The sequence below is a fragment of the Gigantopelta aegis genome, chromosome 4 (assembly GCF_016097555.1).
Source record: "Gigantopelta aegis isolate Gae_Host chromosome 4, Gae_host_genome, whole genome shotgun sequence".
NCBI classification, from domain to species: domain Eukaryota; kingdom Metazoa; phylum Mollusca; class Gastropoda; order Neomphalida; family Peltospiridae; genus Gigantopelta; species Gigantopelta aegis.
In genome coordinates, this window is record NC_054702.1 from 18,140,949 (window position 1) to 18,166,776 (window position 25,828).

The 25,828-nt window shown below is 36.2% G+C and overlaps 1 protein-coding gene across 1 annotated transcript; it reads right to left on the bottom strand.

The window, feature by feature from the left end:
- LOC121369625 lies at nt 1-24,968 on the bottom strand. Its single transcript, XM_041494652.1, has 4 exons — nt 24,779-24,968; nt 12,694-13,652; nt 9,421-9,605; nt 1-7,268 (listed from the first exon to the last, which is right to left on the bottom strand). Exons 2-4 carry the CDS (start codon nt 13,516-13,518, stop codon nt 158-160), a joined length of 8,121 nt encoding a protein of 2,706 aa, XP_041350586.1. The 5' UTR covers nt 13,519-13,652; nt 24,779-24,968; the 3' UTR covers nt 1-157.
- Nucleotides 24,969-25,828: the final 860 nt, after the last annotated feature.

The following is a 25,828-nucleotide window of genomic DNA, read 5'->3' on the forward strand; positions in this document are numbered from 1 at the left end:
TGTGGTGATAAAAATATATATTAATCAACAAAAAACAAAAATTGAAACATTAAAACATAAATTTGCAAATTAATGGCACCATTTGCATTGTCTATACCGAAATCCTTAAATAACAACCAATTGTTTTTCAAACTACATGTATATACATATGACATCTCTAATGCCTCGTAATTCGTTCTTGCACTGGAGATGGAGGCGTTCTGGGGCCTTTCCACAACCTAGAATGGCCATAGGATGATGACTTTGATGTGCATGCAGTGGGAGAATGAGACTTTGTTCGTCTGATTTTAGCACTATCTGAATCTGATGAACACATTTCATGCTTAGGCCTTCTTCCAGGTAGACTCTCACATGCACCATCACCAGAATGTTTACTGCCATATCTATCTGTAGAATAAGAACGTTTTTCTTTCTGGTGATTTCTGTGCATTTCGTTATCGAAATATTCATTTTTGTTGAAACTCCTTGGAGGTGTTCTTGGCCCATGGTATCTGTGAGGACTGCTATCAGTAGACCGTCTCCTATATGTGTGCTGTGATGATCGCATCCTGGCATCCTTACCATTCTGTTTATTAGCATAATCATCTTTCACAGACCCTCTCAGTGGGGATGGGCTTCTTAATTGGTTTGTTCTACCTTTGTCATCACCAGAATGCCTTCTACATCTTTCAGACATTTCACTTAAATACCTACTACTGCAGCCTTCATCTTTTCTTCGAGGAACTTCTGGTGGAGTTCTTGGCCCTTTTGGTTTCTTGTTCCCAGAGGTATGTCCATTACATCCTCTCTCCGATGCCCTTTTTACTGAACGACCATGTATGGGGGATGTGTGCTTTACAGTTCTTTGTGGAGATGTAACTCTTGACACTCGTCTTTCTCGTGATTTAACAGGAGAAAATGAACTATGTTTACGAGGAGAAAAAGCAATTCTCGCCGAACGGCCAGAATACATTTTGGCAATGTCTTTTAAATCAACACGTTTTCGAAACATGGGTGATTTTTCAAGTCTTTTTCTTTTAGGAGACCTGTCAATGCTGTTGGCATGTGAAAATGGCCTTTTTTGTGAACCCGAGGAACTTTTCCGTGGTATTTTATACCGATTTAACGTTGGCAATTCCTTGCTGGTTTGATTTGAGGAATGGGATTCACCAGCCATAGGTCGGTGCAAATCCACACTCAATTTGGTTCCCTTTCTTTGTCCTCTTTTCTGTCCAGTAGTGGATGTTGAAATGTGTGATGTCTTCAATTTGATCAGGGGTTCATAATTAGGCTTTCTTTCAGTTAGACGTTTGCTAACATTGTAGTCACGTGGAGATTCACTCCCTAATTCCCCGTCCTCTAAAGAGCTATCATCACTTATTGTTTCATCACTGTTCAAATGCAGCTGCACTGAACACTCATCAGCATCCACAGAAATGCATGGATACTCAATGGTGTTTTCATTGTAAATGGGATTGTCTTTGTCATTCATAGTATCACTTTTATCTGAAATTATTTTTGCTGTAGTATCCTTTGCTTTGGAATCTTTTGCTTTACTTGTCTGTGTGTTCCTGACTGAAGTTTTTGAAACTTTAGAAACACATGGCTTGGATGTGTCCGTGTTTCCATTCTCATTACTTGGCATGCTACTGAACAATTCATTTATGGGCTTCAGTCTCTCAAATAATTTAGAAACATTTGAATCGTCAGTACCATTCACAGTCTGCTGAGAATTAGAAATTTCACTTGAAGCAGAGTAAACTGACTTTGTTTCATCCACGTCACTGTCACTATCTGATGATGTATTATCAGAACTTGAACTTTCTTCATCAGAACTTGAATTTTCTTCATCAGATGAATCTGATGAGTCAGAATCCTTTGAAGATTCACAAATGTTTGTGCTCACCATGTCCTTTGATTCACCAATGTTTGTGCTCACCATGTCCTTTGATTGATCACTGTTTGTGCTCACCATGTCCTTTGATTCACCACTGTTTGTGCTCACCATGTCCTTCGATTCACCACTGTTTGTGCTCACCATGTCATTTGATTCACCACTGTTTGTGCTCACCATTTCCTTTGATTCACAAACGTTTGTGCTCACCATGTTCTTTGATTCCCCAATGTTTGTGCTCACCATGTCCTTTGATTCACCACTGTTTGTGCTCACCATGTCCTTTGATTCACCACTGTTTGTGCTCACCATATCCTTTGATTCACCACTGTTTGTGCTCACCATCTCCTTTGTTTCAGTATTGGTCTTGTGATCTATCAGATTTTGAGAGTTTAATGTCTGTTGTGCAGCCTCTCTATTTTCTTCATCATGCTGATATGCATAACCCTGGACTACACTGTGGCTATCTTTATTCTCTTTTACATTTACACTGTTTTTGTCACAGTGTGTTTGAACATCGGCAGTGTTGAGCATATTGTTTTTAGTAGCAGGTAAAAGGCTTGAACCAGTATCAAGTGAACGTCTTTTTTCACATACTGACTGCCTTGCTGAAATGCACATCTTGCTACCAGAATGGGTATTTAAATCTTCAGCAATTCCTGTTTCTAAATTGTTCACAGACGTTTGGCTGTTAAATGTATCATTAGACTTTAAACATTTTCTATACAAACGTGACCTTGCACACCCTTCAAATTTTTTTACACTTTCATCTGGTGACTCCCCAAGACATTCTGTTATTACTTTCTCATCTGGAAGTACAACTGTATCACCACATGTAAAGGAACCTGGTCTCTCACTGTCATTAGCAGTAACATCTAGCTGCTCATGCATGGTGTTAAATGATGACTTACAACCAGTATCTTCAACACTAACGTCACCTGATTTGTCACATCTGGTATTGGCCACTGTAAACGAATTACAGCATTCATCATTATCTGTTACTATACTTGATTTGTCTGAAGCATTATCTTCTGTCAGTGGGTCTCTGTCAACTAACTTGCAGGTTCCATTCTCAAAACTAGTTTCCACCATTTCAGAAAGAGTAACAGAGGAATCTTGAGTTAAAACAGAATCGGAAGAGTAAGAGTCATCCAAATAAACTTGGATGATATGTAAATCATCACTGATACTTGATCTGCCATCATCACAATCAGAATATCTAGCTGGAAACAATGGTTTTTTCAAGGTATCCCTTAATGGAAGGCCTTTATCTGCATCAATATCAACCTTCCTATTCTCGACAACACAATCATTGTCCATGTCTCTGTCAATATTATCAGTGACATTAGCAACTGAAGAATTCCCTTTAAATGGAAATTGTTTATCTCTAAGTTTAACACATCCTACACAACTTCCGCAATTTGAGTCCAAACAATACGCATCACTGCTACCATAGGATGCTTCACAGTCTGGTAGATACCGTTCAGTTTTTATAACCTTAGTGGCACTGATGGCAGAGATGTCGGGAATAGTCGTCTGATTAGGATCGCACACAACATCACCAGACTGATTTGAAGTTGGCTGACTATGGTCCAGCTTGAAGACATCAGAATGATTTTGGATTTCAACATGTTGTGTTACACAAGTTTCACCAACTGGAACTGCAAGACCTGCGGCTTCAGAACCAATGTCACATTCAGGGGAAAAACTCCGAGAATGAGACAATATTGCACTTTCATTGAAGGTCAAATGATTGGATTCAGACAACTTTTCATTGACTCCTAAAGCATGTGGCTTAGAATTTGGTGTGGATGTATTGACACTTGTGTATCTGAAAGTGCTAAAACTCACACTCTTATTTGCCGATACATTTGAGAAAACTGGATATTCCATTGTTTCACATAAGCTGAAATTGGACTTCTTAAATTTGTCCAGTCTAGATTTCCATGACTTAATCTCCTGTGGAATATTGTCAATTTTGTGAAGAACATAAGGTTGTTCTTTATCCAATGGATCACCTTTTGATTCAGCATTATTTCCAGAACTGAGAACAGCAGATGATGCAGTATGCTTCTGTTTTACATGCTCTGAGTCTAGCTTCAATATATTACTCTCCACATTTTTTGCAACAGCTGCCTCATTCTTGTTGCTACCAGGATTATCAATTTCAAGACATCTAGCATCTTTACCATGGTTGTTTGACCCACAGTCAAGGACAGGAATGATAATATTTAATTTTGGAATGCTTACAATGATAGATAATGGTTGGTGATCTTGTTTGGTATCAGAAGTTCCCAATGTCTCAAGTGAGGACGATACTACCTCTACCCCAGGGGTCTCTTTCTTTTCTGTACTTTGAACAATGTCCACTTCTTTCGCAGCAATTTTTGGTGAAATATTACCAGAAGGCTGACACTGTTCAAGCACTTTATTCTTTGGTAGTTTCACTTTTTGTGCAGCATTTTTGGAACTGCTCTCATGTTGGATCAAACATTCAGCAGGACAACTCTCAAAGAGAATAGCTGACTTTGGGTTACAAGTAACTTGATCGTCAGATACCAAAACCTCTCTCTGCATTACAGCTGCTGAATCACTGTGCTTTGATGATTTTGCCAAGTTGGATAATTCTCCACTGCTTTCACCATCCTTTAGGTTACTAGATTTACATTCAACCATTTCTGATGTTTCTTTGATACCATTACTGTCTTGTATCTCTTTTGGTTTAATTTTCAGATTTGGTACGTCTGGAACATTGTTCAATACATTTGCAGAGCCATTAATTTTTTTTAACTTTTTGGTACTTTTTCTAGAACCATTTTTCTGAGTACTACTGTTAGTTGGTATTTTCCCTGTGGAGTCATTCGTCTCATCAGTTTTAGCTACAGATGAGACTTCCTTTGTAGTCGTATTCTTACTGTTATGTGAAGTGGTGCTGGCAACAGTAGTATACTGCATACAAGTTTCCTTTGGTGAAACCAGCAAATGACTCACCTCATCAATATGGTCACCACCTTCCAGAATAACTTCTTTCACCGAATGAACTGCTCTATCGCTTTGTGTAGTAGTTTGATCACCATCTGCTACCCGCTTTCGTTTTAGTGAAACCAGAGGTAAATTGCTGGCTCTATTTCTCTGTTCAACAGCCGTTTCATTGCCTTTCACATTTAATGTTTTTTCTGAAGTTATTGATTGATGATGCACATCATCTACCTGTTTAACATGTTCAACATCTTGAAAACCAATTGATTTTGCCAACACCCGTGATAAACTACTCTTATTATCACCATCCCTACAAATGTTATTTGGTGAAGGACTGTGTCCCAGAACGACTGGTTTGTGTGAAATCAATGGTGCATGACTGGTTCTCCCCAGATCACCAGCTTCCTTAGAAATTCTGTTTGGTGAAACCTGTGGTGAACTATCTGGACAATTGCTTTGTTCAACATTAGCCACACCACTTTCCATATCAACTACTCGTAAAACTGGTACAAAGTTCCCTTGTTCAATATTATGATCAATACATTCCATACTAACCGGGTTTGGTAACTCTGAGGTCAAGTGAATTGGACTGCCCCTTGTTTCAATACCAGGGTGACCTGGTTCTGTACATGTTTTCATGTCAGAATCACTAACACCTTTTTCTTGTTCAACATCATCTTTAAGAATAGCCGGTTTCTGTGAAATTGGTGTTGAATGACTTGCACCATCCCCGAGGTCAGTGTTTTCTGTGTAAACACCTTTTGAAAGATGGGTACCATTCCTCTCTAGACCATCGTGATTACCAGCTTTCAAGACAGTTGATTTGGCTGATACTGGTGACTTGTTCTCCAACGAGTCATGAGTTGCTGAAGAGACATCACAGCATACTACTTCATCTACCACGGTCCTCACATCCATTTTACACTCATCCTTGGTGATGTCTTCTGCAGTCATACAAGGCCTAACAGCAGAATCCACCTGTTTAGACACAATTTGTTTTTTCATCCGACCTTCCAAGCATGAAACATTACCAGCATCTTTAACAGATACAGCTTCTGGCATCTGTTTAGGACAAGCAACTGCATCAGTGGACTCCAAGGACAGACAACTTGTACTTGTGAACTCCTTAGTTTTAATTTGTGAAATATCCAATACATTTTCTTGGACCGATTTCAAGAACAGTCTTTTTCCTGACTGGCTGCGCTGCCATACATGTAACTTATTAACCGATTGTGACATGCCACAATCTGTTTTTGTTATGCAGTCTTCAGACTTATCAGTGTTCCATTTGTCAATAACTTTAGATACTCCACATTCCTTCTTTTTCTGCTCTGTACAAAATTCGTTTTCTTTATGACGTTCTTTGTCACTTTCCACTCGTTTTACAGAAAATGTTTCATCATGTTGTGTCGCTGGCTTGTGTTTTGTATCAGATGAACCAATGTTTATTTCACTGGCTATATAACATTCGTCACTGTCAGTACGTACTGTTTCTGAAGAATGGCATTTTCCAGATTTACTACACATTCCTGACTTACTGATTACATCCGTTTTCTTATTAGGCGTAGAATGGTTGTCCCCCTGTCTATGAGAATGTGTACGTTCATGAGAACTTTCAGTATGTTTTTTAATCTGACTGCGAATTCTAGAGGGCGAATTATCAGAACTAGCATATCTGTTTTGTGAACTACAGCTCTTTACTTTGGAAGATGGGGAACTTCGATGACTTCTTGGGTCCAAATGTTTCTGTCTAGCTTTGTCAGAATGAGAGTTTCTTTCTCTCCGGTCATATTTGTCAGTTGCTCGGATTGTACTGTGGTCAGTTTTGGAGGTACTTCTGGTCTTTTTATCCCTTTCATATGTGTGCTCTTTTCTTACACCATTTTCCTTTTCACCTTTTCGTCTCTTATCGTTTTCATATGCCTTTTTGTCCTCCTTGAATGAATGTTTATCATCTCTAGAAGAGATGCCTACTATCTTGTCTCTGAGGTCACCAGTTCTTGAGTAGTGCTTTTCCCTCTGTCTGTTGGAAGGGTCAGAACTTCCAGGACATTTATCTAAAATCCTTTTTGCTGTTCTCTCCCTAGCACTTACAGAAGGTGGTACTTTTTGTTTTTCGAAATCATTAGTATAGTCTTCTTCATGTTTTCTCCTTTTTGGTATTTCACTTTCATCTGCGTCTCTGGACGTTTTTTTGTCACCATACTCAACACAACTGCCGGCCAACCTACTGCTTTTAAAGTCAGTATCTCGTACATGTGGCGTTGAAGATTCCCCATGTGTCTGAGAATATTCAAAGCTTTCATCGGATATCAGTGACGACAAGTGACTGGAACTCGAAGGAAGAGGATTATCTTTGTATCCATTCTTTCGTAGTTTGGCCAAAGCATTCACAACGGCAGGATGAGTCTGTCTTCTGAAATTCAAGCAATGCAATATTAAATACAAACAAAAGAAACAAGTTAATCACCGAGCATTATGTGTTACCTGCTATCATATATACAGGTATGTATGTATACTAATGGAAAAAAATAACAGATCACAACACTAACACCCCTCAAAATAAGTCACAAACGATAGATCAGGTCTTGTATCTGTTATGTCTACGTCTTGGTATTTTCCATAACCAATACTTTATTTGTGATCAAGTTCTATTTTGTTCACAATACATGGTTTTCACCATTTCTTCAGGTAACAGCACTTATTGTACATCATAAATAATACCATGTCTAATTACTTTTTTCATACTTTTTATGGCAATAAAAATTGTTACTGACACCATTTTAATTGCATTAACATGATCAACCGTTACACATATTGAAGCTAAACGTTACCATCTTCATGATCAGGAGAACTTTATTCATGTATTTCAAATATGTTTTCGAAAATTACTTTCAACCAAATTTGCCAAATTGTCTATTAAACTTCAAAAATTGCAGAAATTGTCAATTATTTTCAAAAAAATGTCAATTAAATTACAAGAAATTATTTCGCCAAACTAAAATAAAATTTGCCAACTGCTTTCAAAATTTGTATTTGGCGAGTGCCAAAGCTAGCCCTGAGTACATAGCATATGCTTTGATGAACCAATGGTGGTTAGGACCAGAACACTGAGCTACAACCCTCCTCACAAGACTTGAGGTGTGATCAGTTGTAGGATCAATGGTTCTCAATGGAATATAACAATCCATCGTTTCAACAGTACACCCAAGGTAGTGGAAATTTTGACTTGTGACAAAGATTGCCAGGTCATGGGATTTAAATTTCCAAAAGCGAAGGTGTACTATTTCTCTCTCACATGACTGCATATGTGATGGATTATTTTTCTCTCACTCATTTGATACAAATGAACTATTATTTTAAACAGACAGAGAATGGCTGGAGAAGTTACTTTTTTTCTTTCAACATTTAATGAAAAATAAGCTAAACTATCATATTTGCACTTTTTGTTTCATCTGTTAAATAGTTTGACACTACATATTAAAAACATAATGCAGGTTTTAATTACAAAGTATCAATCTGATACAAGTCTGATAAAAATTTTCAATGATGTCATACAACAGCAGAATTCCCGCCAGAGAGTAAAACAGGCACCATACCCAAATGTTTTTGCAGATACAATTTTTTTTAAGTTAACCTTTTGACAAAATTAATGACTTATCATTACTGTATAATTTTCTTAACCCTAACCCTAACCCATTTTCTTTCTGGGGGAGGCCCCCCATAGCCCATGTTGACTGTGGTTGCATTCAATTCCATAGCGCTATACCCAAAAATTTATCTCTGGCAGAAACACTGCACAGTATTTAGTCTTGTTCTTTAGATTGGTAATACCAAATATGAACAGTATCAAAATACTATTCTTGTTGGATTTCAGGATGAAAATAATACATTTCTCTCTTTTTAATGACAAAAGATATCGTTTTTATCCTATTAAAGCTAAATTATGAGTTTATAAACATAACTATAGAGTTAGTTCCCTTCGTTGTCACGAATGGCTCTCTCACATGAGTCCGTTCATTCTGCATATATGCGGGGGGGTGAGAGAATTGGGTTTCTCCCATCCCAACCTGTATCCAACAAGTGGTATATCAAAGGCTGTGGTATGTACTATCCTGTCTATAATCATGAACACATAAAAGATCCCGTGAGCAATAGATTTTGGTGTGTACATGTGGTGGAAGGGAGATCCTGAGTTCCAACACTACCGTCTGTCTCCCTGCTCTCATAAGCATACATGCATGTTAAGACACAAAACAGCGATACAATGCTCTTTACAAAATGTGTCGACAGCTATTTTCTAAAATAAAGGTTAATTATTACATGAAATTATTTCGCCAAACTAAAATTTCCCAGCTGCTTTCAAAATTCGCACTTGGCGAATTTGGTGAGTGCCAGAGCTAGCCCTGCTATTAATTGCTCCCCTAGCTTAGATTGCAACGAAAAATATTACCATACTAATACGTGTACATGCTAAGGGGAGCTAAAAATCTAGTCTCAGGGAACTGATGGGGACTATAATCTGAGATGATTTACTTCGGAGTTCTAGATCAACAGGTTTAAATTACCTCAGTGACACAATCTGAGATGATTTTCGCCGGAGTTCTGTTTGTGCGGTCAGCAACAAGGATGACATGTTCTTCTTGAGAACAGAGTTCTCCTCGATGAGTTTCTCATTGCTCGTTCTTGCAGTGTCCAGTTTCTCATGCAGGAAAGAGATGTAGTCTTGTGCTTCAAAGAAACGTCTTCGAATCTGCAAAATTATGCATGGAATTTGTACAAAAACCCCCCACAAATAAACAAAAACCCATAATCATGCTTTCTGCCAAAAATAATCTGAAGATACATAGTAACATAATAAAAACAAACAGATCATAATTGTTCATACTGGGTGGTTATGGGTGAAATGTATATTTAAAATGTTTTAATTTAATAAAAGTTCTAAAATTGTGTTCGAGTATGATCACCAGTTAGTTGTTACACCCAGAGCTAGCCCTGTCAGGGCAATGGGGCTGCATGGCATCTTTGTACATAATATATTACATACATGTATATTATTACATACCTATTCAAACTTACTATAGTGATAACAACATTTTCAAGCCGTGTGATAAATTTATCTTGTATCACACACAATATTATGTGCTATCTGGACCAGAACTTTTAAATGGGGAATTCCCTGTTTATTTTTACTGGAGTTACAGTCCTTGATTTTAGAAAATTATAGGTGAGTGGAAAATCGCACACCTCAATATGCTAAGGCGAGTGAAAAATCACTCTCTAAAATAAATAAAATAGGCAGTGTAGCTTCTATTGGATTTTGACTGGTATGACTACCAAATTTTCTATTAAACCAGTATTTCCTGACTTGTTCAACAAAGAGAAATACCAGTTTAACGACTGCATGGAAGCCACTGCCATGTTTTTAATTTTTATTGTTTTAATAAAAGGACATTCCTATCAGCTAAATGAGCTATGAAAACTGTTGATTTTTGTAAACAGTGGAAATAAATATACTGTACCCATATATTTTATATGCGCCGTTTGTTGAGTGTAACGTACGCTGTTTTTCACACTTATCAAATTGAAATTATGTGCGCTGTACGAGCATGATCGCACCCTCGCACCGTAAAAAGCAAGGTCTGGAGTTAGTGTTTTTTTGTTACCGACGTCATACATGATTTTCAAATTACATCACATCATATTTGAAACATTATACAAGTCTACCACGGAGTCCGATTCTTAACATTGAGTAAATCAATGAAAGGAGGATTGATCATAGATTTAAGAAAATGTTGTTATGACGTTAAATTAAAAAATGTTTTTCTAAAACATAAAGGAAGGTATGTAATAAATACAGCACTTCACACATGTTTTTGCTTCCTATTTATTGCACTCGTTTACACGGTCTTGTGGTATATATTCTTGAGCAAAATAAACTCTTGCAATAAATAGGAAGCGAAAACAACATGTGAAGTTCTGTATATTTATTAAATACTGGAAGTTAAGGTGCCCCACGTGTATATATTTTGTCTATAGTCTGTCCCATGGGGAACACGTTTTTCATGATATGGAATTTACTACAAGTTATATATTTCTGAGCATATATTATAGTCTTTTTAAAAAATTTGAAAACACTTTTACTTTTCTTCTTAAGTCAAACAGAACTGAAATTTACCAAAAAAAACATTTTTGTAGGAGTTGAGACGGAACTTTACTGACGTCAGTAATTTTTATTCAGTGGCACAAAAGTGCCATCCGTTACGCTCCTGACATATAGCACTTTATATCCTGTCAGTGCCATTGCTAAGTTGGAGCCCTGTGATAATAAACATTATTACCCATATGGTTGAAAATATCTTGGTACATATCAGTGATACATCCCACTAGAACGCCAAGTAGGGCGCAACACTGATGTCATCAATTTGTGCACTAGTCTTACAGGAACATCAACCAAATGAACTGAGCGATATAAATTGAGATTGGTTATGGTTCAGTGTTCTCGCTGGGTGGAAATTAAAGGAGGGCGGCCGCTCGTCACTACACCCTTCAAAAAAAAAAAAAAAAAAAAGCAAAAAAAAAAATGGGGGGGGGGGGGGAGAAGTAGTTTGGTTGCCATATTGTTGTGTGTTGGTAGACTTTGAAAAAAGACATACTCCTTATTTTGCCTACAAAAAAGTGCAAAAAGGTTTATAAAAAGACTCGTCTTTTAACTGAACCGAAGATGATATCGGTCTGACATTCACGGGCAGTTCCGGTTTTGCTGGACCGATCAAAGTTTTAATATTATTATTTTTAATAAAGATTTCAAGATATACGAAAACAATAAAGATGTTTGTAAAGTGATCTCCTAATGTCAGATACATTTTTGTTATTTCCATCTTCATCGAATGAATCGATCGCTGTGATAAAATATTATCGCAAGCTGATACTTTAGTTTTTGTAAAGGCGGTGTATATATTATTTGGCACTCAAAATAATTGATTTTAATGATAAACACTACCACTTCTGTTGTTTTTATAAGCGTTCATATCCCCCCAAAATGAAAAGTTTACAATATTTTATAAAGAACTGCTGAATAAACAGAATAACAGAAAGTAAAAACCATCAGGTACAACCAATTATATCTGCAACTGAGGACAAAATATTAAACGAAAGTTACTGGAAACAAAAGACAGAATGACCGTTCTGATCACGTGACAAATTTGTCGCCAAATAAGAGGGGGTTTTTCAATCGGAGATTACCGAATCCATAAAAAATTTAATGTTTTCATTGCTTACATAAAATATTACTTTTATTGTGTCTATCAAACATACAAATGGATACAGATATTGGACAAAATAGAGGCTGTTAAAAATACTGTTAAATTACGTTACGGTAACTGTCGTAAATGTTTCGTCAATTGCTTTTTCGTGCACAACGCGGCTGGTTTTCTTTGATGTCCAGTGTGCAGACTGATCGTTGTTTTTTGTGTGGAAAAAGTGTGCATTTGGAAATAGCGGAGATAGGTGCTGGAAAATAAAGAGGGGCTCTCAAAAATAAAGGAGGGCGGGGAACGTGAAAGGAGGGCGGCAAAATGGAATAGCGGGGCGGGGCACCCCGCTTAAATGGAGAAGCGAGAACACTGCTGGTTAATAAATAGGATATTAAACTCGCTACCATTTCATATCATGTCTATGTCCCTCGTTAAATATGTCACTCGGGACATAAATTTGGAAGCCTGTTGAATATCCTATTAAAATGTTCCCTGCATGCACATTAATAAATGTTCAATTTATGTATATGATTTATATCTTGTAAATCTATACATAATTTTTGTACAAAGCTGTTTAAAATTTACCTCCTGGTTGGACAAGTCCCGCTTCACCACGTCATCACATAAAATCTCAGTGTACAAGTCAAGTGATGGCAATGGGCTTTTAACAAGAGGCTGGGTCGAGCTCAGGCAGCTATTGTCAACCGAGTGACGACCTGGTGATGATTTGGGATTGACAGGCACTGCTGTGTTGATGGATCCTGACATAATCCCGTTTTCACAGCAGCCATCGTTCAAAATGTCAGAATAAAGATCAACACTAGTATCTTTGTCCGTCAGTTTGGATGCATCTCTTGAATAAACCGATCGTTCCACTTTGCGGCCAGGATCAGCAAAGTCATCACTTCCTAGATGGTCTGTAGCACTGTCTTTTAAACTACCACCACAGTGGTCCTCTATGTCATTGTCTCCATCAGCAAGATGAAGGATATCACTGTACAGATCAACACTTTCCTCACTTTGTTGTAGTAGTGCAGTGTTGGAATCATGACCATCACCAGGTCGGCTCAACTTCTTGTTGTGTATTTCACCACCATCAACCTTTTCACTGCCAGCACCAGGACTACACAAACTGTTTCTAACATCAGCATTGACAAGTGGCAATGGTTTAACAAATGCCTGTAGTTCATTGCGGCTAAAATGTTCAGACTGAGTAAGTTCTGATTTGTCTAGAATGTTACCAGACTCACAATTTGAACCAGACTCATCATGTGTGCATTTCATAAGAGAAGAACGAGACTTTGAGTGCACACTGTTACTTGTTTCATCGTTATCAGAGTCCTCGTCACACGATGACCCAAAGATATCAGACATCAACTGATTCGTTTGGGAATCAGCAGTCCCTGACATGTCCAGTAACAAATTTATGTAAAAATAATTTAATGTCTTAATTATTATGTTCGCTTTTTATTCTATTACTTTCAAAATGAAAGCAGATGAGATAAATGTATTCCAATGTGAATATTCACCATAGACTTGATCATCTGAAAATAAAATTGAAAACAAAATTAAATACATGCATATATACATACATGTATGTACATAGATCAGTCAGCTATCAATTCTAAACCAGAGATCAATATTTTAAAATCTTACGTTTACCATGTAAACAAGTACACGAGGCCAAACATCTGCATCACTGAATAAACATGTATGTACTTTAAGCCTTTAAACCTAATGCTTGTGATAGTAACATATTCTGGTGGAACAAAGCAAAGGTTTGCATATACACGTAGTCCTGTATTATATTAGAAATGTGTATTATGCCATACTACTTGTTAGGACACATTAGTTGAAATGGACTAAACCTGTCTACTCTTTTGTTTTAATTTAGGCCCCAAATATTATTTTTATTGCATTCACTAAAAAATATAAAGTGGAAGTAAACTCAAACATGAGCCTTATGTGTTGGAAAGATGCATACGTGGACCACCAACACATACTGACACTTTAAGAAATGAAAAACACATAATTTAAGTTAATAAAATGCATTAATTTACGACACGGTGCTTCGCTTTCATCAACGTAACTTGTATTTGTAAAACAACATAAATGACTTGATACTTTAATAAACTACATGTATTAAACTAAATATATTTCAATTTGCATTAATAGAACAAAATGGAGCTAAGGTATTTTTCTCACTTAAAAAATCCAAAGAAAAAATGCATATTATTAGGTCTGTTGGTAGGGTACGTTGGAGAAAAAACAACAACTCACGATACTCAAATGATAATTGTCTTTTCTTTGGGACTACGTAATTGGTCAATTTTATGATTTTAGATGGGAAAGTCTACTAAATCAAGGGCGTTACATAATTATTTACAGTAATAAAGCAGGACGGCTAATAATGTCTATTACCATGTTAGGGGTGGCAGGTTATCCCACAATACCCTGTGATGTTAATAAAACTAGCATGTATTTTTTGTGTCTAGACTGGTAGTTAATTACCGTGACTGGTTACCGTCCAAATATACACCTGCCAATCAGGAATCAGAGGTACACGCCATGGAAAGAATAGACCAATTAACTAAGAACACACTCTGTTTATCATTTCAGGACGTATGCATGGACAAAACATGATACAGTTATTTCGACACTTTGACAATGATGGTTTATTTTGTATTGAAAAATAATATATACTTATTGCTGGCTTACTGGGATGGATATTATTACAGAACATTGCGATACATCCGCAAAAATCAAGTATGTTTGCTTCTTCAATTCTAAGACTAATTCCTGATGTGACGTGTTAAGTATTACGTAACCACCGGCTCGCCAGAGGGCGTATTCATTAGGATGGTACAAAATGGCTGCACCCGTTATATATAATAGCTGTCACATTTAACCATTTTATTAATTAAATATATTATACTTGTTAATATTAAGAAATAATGTGCATTATAATTATATCGTTGAATATGCATACCAGTCCAAAAGCCTTGCGTGAGCATTCCTTTAAGGAGGAATAATTTTTGTTTGCAAGTTTCGTATCTTGGTCCATGATTTTTTAGTACTCAATCATCTGCATTTTTTATATCAAAGTACGTTTTTTAAAAATAGGAATTAACTACCCAAATCAATGAATAATATTTAATTCCGTTAGTAATTGTTGGGTGTGTCCGTGACCCACTAATTGGAGTTCCCAAGCAGTGCATGAAAATGTAACTATCTACTTTTGTCATAATCATTTGCTGATGATCTAGTTTTGAAATGTCTGCTAATTCACTATATCCGTTAATTTTGTGAATGGACTTTGGAAATAACTAATAAGATTAGAAAAGCTTTCAGATTCTTTATCACTGTTGTAAGGGTGGATAGTAATAATGGTGTATATAATATCACGAGTGCAGAAAAGTACTCGCTCGCTCACCAAATAATTCTGACGGATGAGTTTAAAAAATGCAGCTACCAGTCCGACAGGAAATCGGTCTTTTCCTGACTGTTATTTTTACTTCTTTTTTGTTTTGCTATTGATTCTACAACTCTGCATCAGCCATGCCAAAATTCCAAACTATTAAAACGTTTAGTTCAGAATGATGATGAATTACACAACAATATATACATGTACCACATTTACAACAGATGACTTCAGAGTTCCAAACTGCCCTAGCATGACATTCCAAAAACAGAGCCGGTCAAAGGTCAATACTTCCTAGAAATGGCTTGTTTATGTCGAGTGTGATGCCAATGTGTTTGGAATAGATTTTTCTGTTAAATACTTGCAAGATGTCACTTGGATTTTGTACAATATATATATACATGTATATATATTAAAAAAATGTAAAACAGAATATTTCAAAATGTACTGATATGTCAATCAAGGTTTCGGGCTTGCAGCGTTCGAAATAAGCACTTGTCCGTTTGTCCAGTGAAAATGTACTCGGACAAGCATAATTTACCTTAGTGGTTATTTGGCGGACAAGTAAAAAATATTGTGTTTTAAAAAACAGTATCATAATTTATGGTTGTACTTAAAAAAATATATTAAAAATCAGCGGTGTCTCGTCGCAAAATGTTATAAAAATATCGTGGTTTGAGGGTTAAATAAACATGGTCTTGATAACACAATAGCTTGTGAATATTCGGAATACCTTGGAGTTGTGATTGAGTTCCAAATTCCCCACTCGGAACGTCTCGGCTGACATAAATAATTTATTTGATCAACAAATTATATTCGATAGCATTCGTATTTTAAAAAAATTGTTTTGTCTATTAAAATACCACAAATGTGAAAGTCAGTTTTCCTTTGTTTGATGTTTGTGAATTACTGATTAATTACATCATCGGTAATGTGATAAAATGAAAGCCTGTTTACGATTAAAAAACATAGTAGTTAACATTTATCATTTTATTATTTAGGTGTAAGTTACATTTACATATATCTCTTCAGTGAATTTTATGAAATAAGTTATTTAAAAATAATTGTGTCTGACAAAACAAACCTGTGAAAAGGCAGGATAAGCCCGATTACATGGTTTTTTGTTGATTTGTTATCAGAACAAGTCTGGAAATAAAAGGCCCGTTCTATATAAATAAAAGTTAAAATATGGCTCGTCTCCCCACCATAGAGGTTGTGACCATCTCCCACTCCAGATATCGTTCCTACGGGTCTAAATAAGCGTCTAAAGTAGTGTCGGAAATATAATAAAACTGATTTTCATCGATCATGTCTTTCATATTAAACTGACAGGTAAATATTTTGTAAATATCTATTTAGTGATACTCTACCTAATTTAGCATTTACTTGTTCGGGTTCTCATTGATGTACAAGGTGGTGTTTACTCTTGAACTTAAAAGAAAGATGTCGGTAAACTGTTGATTTATGCACTTTATTGGAACAGACTATAACAAATTTTGATGACATGTGTCAATTTCATTGTTGTTGCAATATGTGAGGGACCCACTCTGAGGATGGTTACCCCTATCCCTTTCCAAAACAAAATATTTGTAGACATTTCTAAGTAACGTTTGAGCAAAACTGTCAAGAACCATTCTGAGTGCTTGATCTAGTATACCAGTTTTAAAGGTGCTATGTATTAAAGGAGCTATCTCCAAGTTGCATAATGACAGCTATTGCAAATAAAAAAATTAAAATAAATTTTGCTTTAAACTTCAAAAGACTACACCTTCAACTATATGCCCATAAATGATTCTAACAAAATAATTTTATCTACCAGTAGAAAATACATTTTTATTGAAGAATCTTTATCACAAACAGATGCTCACATATAACTATGATATATACAGGTAGCACCTTTAAGTGGTTGCAAGACTGTGTAAATTTCTAATGTACTTATATTGAATTTATATTCACTAAATATGCTGATAATAATTAATAATTTATGCTGCAATTCAAACTACTCAGTTAACTTGCAGTTTTAACTTAAAAGTTTGTTTAAGGTTAAATGAAACTGACACATGTAGATCAAAATGTGTTATAGTCTGTTCCTATAAAGTGCACAAATCACCTGTTTACGGACATATTTCTTTTAATTTCAAGAGTAAACACCACCTTGTACATCAATGAGAGCCCAAACAAATAATGCTAAATTAGGTAGATTATAATTAAATAGATATTTACAAAATATTTACTTGTCGGTTTAATATGAAATAATTAATGGACAAAAATCAGTTTTATTCTATTTCCGACACTACTTTAGTTATGGGCGTTGCCCGGTACATGCTTTAATAAACAAAAACTTAATTAATATTAAGAGTAAGTATTTCTGCATTGAAGCAATGCAATGTAGTACATTTTACAATGCATATTTAAAGGGGTTTTGTTTTGTTTTGTGGGGTTTTTTTTTTACCATATCGTGCACGTGCATATACTTGAACTGTTACTCAAATGACTACAAGTTTTCCGTGAAAAAGTTTCCCATGTCTCAGTGTTCTCCAACCCCAGTAAGCGGCTTGTATACCCGCCAAGCTGAGAATTTGCGCCGCCAAGCTGAAGATTTTCACAGACGGGTCCGCCAATCTGATAAAAAATGCTGCCAAGTCGAAAATCAATCCACTATGATGAAAAAAACTTCCGTCAGTTCTATTCACCTATCGCTATATTTAGCCTGGACTTGGAGTATATAATAATAATATTCTAATTCAACACATTTGTAAGAACGAATCTGATTGGATCCCTGCTAAAAATTTCAGGTGGTAAAATCACCGATATACCGGTCGCAAATTTTCTGGCAGAAATACGTCATAGGTTAAGCGAGGAACAGGGTTGTTTTGTAATGACGTCATAAAGACAATTTCTGTAGCGTTCATAGTACGTACAGCAGTCGTTAAATACTGAGAAGTTAGAATTTGCTCCTCGCCAACCCTCTAAGAACAACGATGAACGCCCATCAAAATGTCCACGTGTCGAAAAAAATTAAAACCGGGCCTCCCCAATATCCAGCAGTGATAAAACGGGAGTCGTTAATACAAGCGGCACAATCTCAGCGGTGCAACGTAGATTGCCTCTCAACAGCTTGGCTCCTCTAATCCAATCAGCGAGCGGTAATTTTTGACAGACAGCCGCCCGTCACTTCATCATTGGCAATTTGCATATTATGATTTTTAGTAAATCTTAGTCCTTGCGAGTAATTGACAAGGGTCCGGGCAAATTTCATGCAGGGGAATTGTCTATTGCTGGCTGTTGGCATGTTGAAAACCATAAATCGAGAATAATATTTTATGCAATGAAAGATGGCAAAATACTATCCCCAGATGCCAGGAAATCGCATCTATATATATGAGTTATTTTCAAAATTTTCCGGGTGAGATTAGCCCACTGGCCGCACACATTTAGGCCTATGATCATCTAGGCCCTACTACTTCAGCGTGACCGGTGCCGGTGCGGCAGATCATGAGATAGATGTTATTTGAGTTGCGAACGTAATAGGAATTTGTTTACATCTCGTAGGCCTTTCTGCATTGATCGGACAATCATGAATTTTATTTTTTAGTTGTTAAGTTTTTAACGTGTCTTTAACAAAGTAAATACTTCGGCTTGGATTTGTGGAAAGATGTCGACTGTATTTTATTTTCAAATGAAACTGCAACATGTCAAAAGTTTGACAAAATGTCAACTTGTTGATGATGAAAACACACCCCGACCTCCCAAGCTAAGTGCTTATAAACTGCATCATTTTATCCACATTTGATTGTAGTTGTTATTTGACAGGTTTATTACTTATAAACTGCATCATTTTATCCACATTTGAGTGTAGTTGTTATTTGACAGGTTTATTACTTATAAACTGCATCATTTTATCCACATTTGATTGTAGTTGTTATTTGACAGGTTTATTACTTATAAACTGCATCATTTTATCCACATTTGATTGTAGTTGTTATTTGACAGGTTTATTACTTATAAACTGCATCATTTTATCCACATTTGATTGTAGTTGTTATTTGACAGGTTTATTACTTATAAACTGCATCATTTTATCCACATTTGAGTGTAGTTGTTATTTGACAGGTTTATTACTTATAAACTGCATCATTTTATCCACATTTGAGTGTAGTTGTTATTTGACAGGTTTATTACTTATAAACTGCATCATTTTATCCACATTTGATTGTAGTTGTTATTTGACAGGTTTATTACTTATAAACTGCATCATTTTATCCACATTTGAGTGTAGTTGTTATTTGACAGGTTTATTACTTATAAACTGCATCATTTTATCCACATTTGATTGTAGTTGTTATTTGACAGGTTTATTACTTATAAACTGCATCATTTTATCCACATTTGATTGTAGTTGTTATTTGACAGGTTTATTACTTATAAACTGCATCATTTTATCCACATTTGATTGTAGTTGTTATTTGACAGGTTTATTACCTTTTCCATATTTAATAGTGAACAGAATACAACAAAGACTTTTACATTAATTCCCCTGTAAACTGGATACCCATCGAACTTATTTGGGCCCAATTTGGCACATGGGTTTAGGCTACTGTTTAGAGGAGATTCACTGCATCATGTAAACTTGTACATACTAGTATATGTAACAGTACATGATTAATAAAGGACAACAGTAACATTATTTTAACATTTGGTGAGTCACATTTTCATTTATGATAGGTCATTTCGACAAGCATTGCCAAACAATTATTTCCAGGCCTTCAGCTGAAAGTTAAAGTTGAAAACCATGGCAGTGACGTGTTCTGAATGGAATGTGCTCAAGAACAATTTGACTGGTTTTCAATGAATCCTAAATAAAAACACAAATTTTTATATGACTTTTGTTTCACGCCTAAACTATCTCAACTGTAAAATAATCTACAATTTCTTGCAATCACCAGACACAAAATTGCAAAGGGCTTTAATTTTTCCTTCTGCATCCACCTCCTGCCTTACATAGATGGAAAAGTGGAAATATTGGCAGACAAGTAGATTTTGTGGTATACTTGTCCGGTGGACAAGTTAATTTTCTTTCTTATTTCTATCACTGGCTTGATTTCGTTAGCCATGTGATGTTGATCATTTAGCAAGTTGCCAAGTGTCCATTATGTTTTTGTCAAACATATATATATATATATACATGTTAAACTATGTTAAAACAATATAGGCTGGCAGACTAGTAGAAAGTCTGGTGGGCTGAGAAATTTTAGTTGGTTCTAGTCTGGTGAGCTAGTGAAATGAGATTTTCCATTTGTGCACCCCATATACATATGTTTAGCCGGATGGATAGTGAACACTATAGGATACATATTAAATCATATTTAGGCAGGGCTTGAAATTCATAAGAAAAGTATGCAGGGGACAATATTTAAAAATCTTAGGTAACCGGAAGTCAGTTTACGTGAGTTTTACTTAGGTAACCGATTGTTTGATTACCTGAATATAGTTCTCATAACCGATGAGTTAGGCCTACCAAATTCTAAACACTTGAACTACGGTCCTATGCTACATTGGTGGTTCAAATGCATTTAAAAACATAAACTGGTTTTCACTTTCATTACTGATATATGATACTTTTAATTTTAGAATGTAATTGTTCACCATGTAACCGACTGGCGGTTCTCGTGATTTTAAAGTTGCGTAACCGACACAAGAACAGAACAACGGTTCTCGTGAAATATTGTGTCCTGGTGGTCTAAAACAAAATACCTGGGCCAATACATTTTCATTTTCAGTGGTCCAAACTTGCAAGGTAGCCCACACACGATATATTCATATTACCGGTTTGTTTTAAATAACTGAAATTGTTTAATTATCTTTTTTTTAAAGCAAGCATAGTTTATAAGATAACAACGGTATCAACATGATACTGAAATGAGATGTTCTGAATGGTTATGAACTGGGTCAGGAAGTCTTTGTTTTATATTTGTTTTAGACTACACTACTGTCCGAACCAAATTGTTAACAACTACGAAAAATTACTCTCCTACCTTTAATTGCCGTTAGATTTCCTCCAAAGTTTGTCCAGACAGAAATCTTTAAAAAAACCATTACAATGACACAGATTCCACATACCAGATAATAACAATGTCACCTATATCGACTTCGCTGAGAGCGCATTGGGCAAAAAGCATGTAATTTTATGCCAGCTGCGATTTTGACTTTTTATAGAATATTCTTCAAGAGGGGTGAAAGGATAGGACTTAATCTAACAACGTCATAACATGTTATGATATAAAAGCAAACGTGATGTCATATTATTTATAATTTTTTATTATTATTATTTTTTTAATGATACCACCAGAGATCATTGATTTCATATTAATTGTGTCACATACTTTGGAGGCTTTCACCCCTCTTGAAGAGTATTCCATAAACAAGCAACATGGCAGACGGCAGAAAACTGCATGTATTTTTTCCTATGCAATCTCAGCAAAGACGATATCGGTGACATCGTTGCAGTCTCTTGTGTGGAATATGTATATTTGTAGTGGTTTTTTTGCGATTTGTGTCTGGACAAACTTTGGAGGAAATCTAACTGCAATTAAAGGTAGGAGAGTAATTTTTTGTAGAAGTTTGTTAATAATTTCAAGAATTTGGTTCGGACAATACATACAATGATACATGTACATCCGGTCTACCTTAATAGTGGCTCAAATGTTATAAAAAGATGATCACTCTTGAAAATAATTATTTTATTTTATTACTTATTTAAATATTAAATTATTATTATTATTTTATTTTTTTTAAATTTAGGGGGGGGGGGGGGGCACAACTAATGCCATTATTTTTTAATATTTAAAGATGCTCAAATGAGACTTTGATCACATTTGGTGACTGGCAGTTTCTTAAAATAAAATTAAATCACCAAATCCAATCATGAATGCCGGATTAGACTCACTAAGATGTACCTTAAACGGGAACCACTACCAAAACGGAACCATTTTTATTGGCGAAAACGGAACCGATTGTGGCTATAACGGCACCTATCTGTATTGGCTAAAACGGAACCACACATAATAGAGAGGGGGGGGGGGGGGGGGGGGGGGGGGGGGAATCATGATTTAGGTTTGTTGCCGAATAAAGCCAGTCAAAATCGTATTATTCAACATGTGAAACTAACTGTTAATCCCCATCACCGATTCCGTCTAGCCGAAGTGTCGCAGACAAAACATCAAAGCTCACAGTGTTCACTGCACAGCTTGCTTGGTTAAGTACACAACAATCGATTGCTTGTTTTGTAAATAAATAAACATCATTTTACTTTATTACATCTGACTTCCTTCATGAGATCTGTTAGTTGTTGCTGTGTTTAAAAAGGTAATAGAGTAAATTAGTGCCTTCAGTACAACTGTTATTTTTAGCTTGAGCACGTGCTAAGATTATGCTTGACGTCACTAATCGAGGCCCTACTTGGAATAACAGTCAATAGATGTTTTGATAATCAAATGCTCCCAATCACAAGTTTCTCAAGTATCCACCAAAAGAGAGGAAATTCGTAACCAGTATCACAGCAATGCTAATCCAAATAGAAACGGCAGAGAACAGGAAAAGTAGCAAATGTTGAGGGGGCCCTTTCTGAGTGGTTTGCGAATGCCCGACTGAAAGATATGCCGTTATCTGGGCCAATTTTAACTGAAACGGCAAAAGAACTAGCGAAAATATTGAAAGTGGATAACTTCAACCCAACAAGCTGAATAGTTGTTATTTTTATTTATTTTGTTCGCCTATTTATTTATTTATACAAAATATTTACATCTATAATGGAGATATTTGTGCACGTTTAAAAAAAAAGAAAAAAAAAGCACTTTACACACCAATTTGACTGAAGCCAGTCTAGTACTGTGTCAGCTTCATAAATAGGTAATCTCTGCAGTGAAACAAAGGGCCCTATGGGCAACCTAGGGAGACACCCTACAGCACCAAGACGGTCATAATAAAGAGCCACTTTCGGAATACTAAAAGCAAAACCTATTGGCTCTCTTCACCATTTCAATTAGAACGACCATCAAAATTGCGCCAAATTTCCTTTATGTAAACGCGCACCTCTTCCTCTTTGACATAATCCTACGGGACTTTCAAAATTCCATAGCACCAAATACCCCCCCCCCCCCCACCTGTCACCAACATTGGACTGCTGGTGCTCCCTTGCACTTGCCAGTGCAGGCGTTCCCTCTCTACTACCCTCCCCCAACTCTTTCCTGTCCTGGACAGAGGGAACCGGCCAAGGCCGGTCCCTGTGACCAGGATAGGCGTGTGCTACAACAGCTTGCTCTGAATGTGCACGTAAATCTCTTTGTCATTGTCATTAGTGAAACAAAGTTGCTATGCTATTTAGTTCTCAATGGATAGCAGCTCTCCACATTGGGAGGCTGTGCGTTAAGTAAACAAGTAAGGGGATCCGGTTGTCATAGATCTTTTTTCCCTTATATAATAGCCTACAATTAAACTCAAAATACAATGGTTTGGAGGCTTGGACTTCTTATCAAGTTATATAAAGTTGTCATCAAAGGCAACTAACAAAGTTCATTAAAAAGTGTATGCCTTATATGCCTTAATTTTGGTTTTGATTTCGGTGCCGTTTTAGCCATCGATTTTGGTGCCGGTTTAGCCAACGCAGGTTCCGTTTTGTCCACATATTTTGGTGGGTATAATATCCGCACGGTCCCCTCCATTATTATTTTTAGTTAGGGTTGAGGTTTAGGGTTAGGGTTGGGGTTAGGGCTAGGGTTGGGGTTAGGGTTGGAGTTAAGGTTAGGGTTAGGGTTAGGGTTAGGTGAAGGGGGTACCGGGCGGATATTTTTCCTTTTGGTGCCTTTTTAGCCAACACAGGTTCCGTTTTGTCCAATTTGGTTCCGTTTTCGCCTGGGGCCGTTTTGGCACGGTTCCGTTTTCGCTATAACCCCCTTAAACTATTACACACATCAAAATAGTGTCAAGTTAGTTGTTTTCTTACAATATGAGGTTGAAAAAATGTAGTTGGAAAATTGGTTCAGTATTGACGTTTTCCCCCGATTGTAAAGCTGGAGTGGATGCATAGATGATAGAAGTTAACTTTACCAAAGCTGTATTTTGAGGTTTGAGGGCTAAAGATGCAACTGATCGGTTAAAAATATGGTGCATACATGTATTGCTAACACTTACATACCAATATAAATATATAATATAAACCAGTAGTTTACATATAAAGAATAAATAATATACCGTATCAAAACTGAAAGTTTTGTTTTCCCCGCTTGCTTTGTTATATACAATTTCTTCTTAGATTGCTACGCTGCACTTAATAACAATTTCTGTTGATGTCTGGACCCTAATGCCAGTTATTTTGTGGCGCAAATCTAGCCGAATTCGAGTGACAACTCCTCTGGCTTTGCACATCCCGTGTGACATTCAACAATTACGTAGGCCTAGCGCAAAATCTGGCCCATGTAACGTGTTGTAGCACCGAGACCACTCTCCTTTTAAACATACTTAATACATACCAACACCCCTCTCCACGGACATAGGAATTTCCGTTATTGAGATTTAAAACCATACATGTGACGTCATACTATTGTTTTAGGAGTAGATTATTTTATTTGTTGTGTTTGTGAAGGCAATTTGAACTTTTTGTGACTTTAGGTTAGGGATTCGAACCCACAAATGACTGAAATAGTACACTGTAAAAAACAAATTCAAGGATTTAGCTCAGGAAGCCAAACATCAGCAACATCGAATGAGCAAGTAATAGAGAATACTAAACCGAGTTCCCGTGAGACCATTTATATTACGTGAGCGAAAGCCAGTGATCTATGATCGAAAACACGAGTTGTAATATAAATGACTCTTTCGGGAACGAGTATAGTATTCTGTATATTACACCGTACATCGGTGACAAGAATGGGTCAGAATTACTTCCAACTAACTAAACAAAACATGGAAGTGAACAGACCTATTACCGAGGAAGCTAACGGCGCTTTTCGAAATGACGTCATTTAATGACCACTTGATTAAAACTATTAAAAAAAATTCTTTGCTCAGTGAAGTTTACACAAACTATTTAATTTATTCAAGGCTAAAAAAAAGTATTAAAAAAAAATTGGTTAAATTAATAGGCTGACATAAATTATAACAATTGACAATAAGACCCCCCCCCCCCCCCCAAAAAAAAAAACCCAACCAAAACGTGTGAAAAGTGCACATTAAGTTAATACTTTTCTTAATATTGGTCAGTGAGACTTGGAATAGGCTATATTGGCGTCGGAGTTGGCCAAA

Bases quoted from the DNA above. Each gene is read 5' to 3' on its own strand.
- LOC121369625 (XM_041494652.1), bottom strand. From the start codon at position 13,518: ATGTCAGGGACTGCTGATTCCCAAACGAATCAGTTGATGTCTGATATC. The intron at 9,606-12,693 runs GTAAATTTTAAA...ATAATTTTGCAG, and splicing joins GGGACTTGTCCAACCAGGAG to ATTCGAAGACGTTTCTTTGA. The intron at 7,269-9,420 runs GTAATTTAAACC...CTTGAATTTCAG, and splicing joins TCTCAGATTGTGTCACTGAG to AAGACAGACTCATCCTGCCG.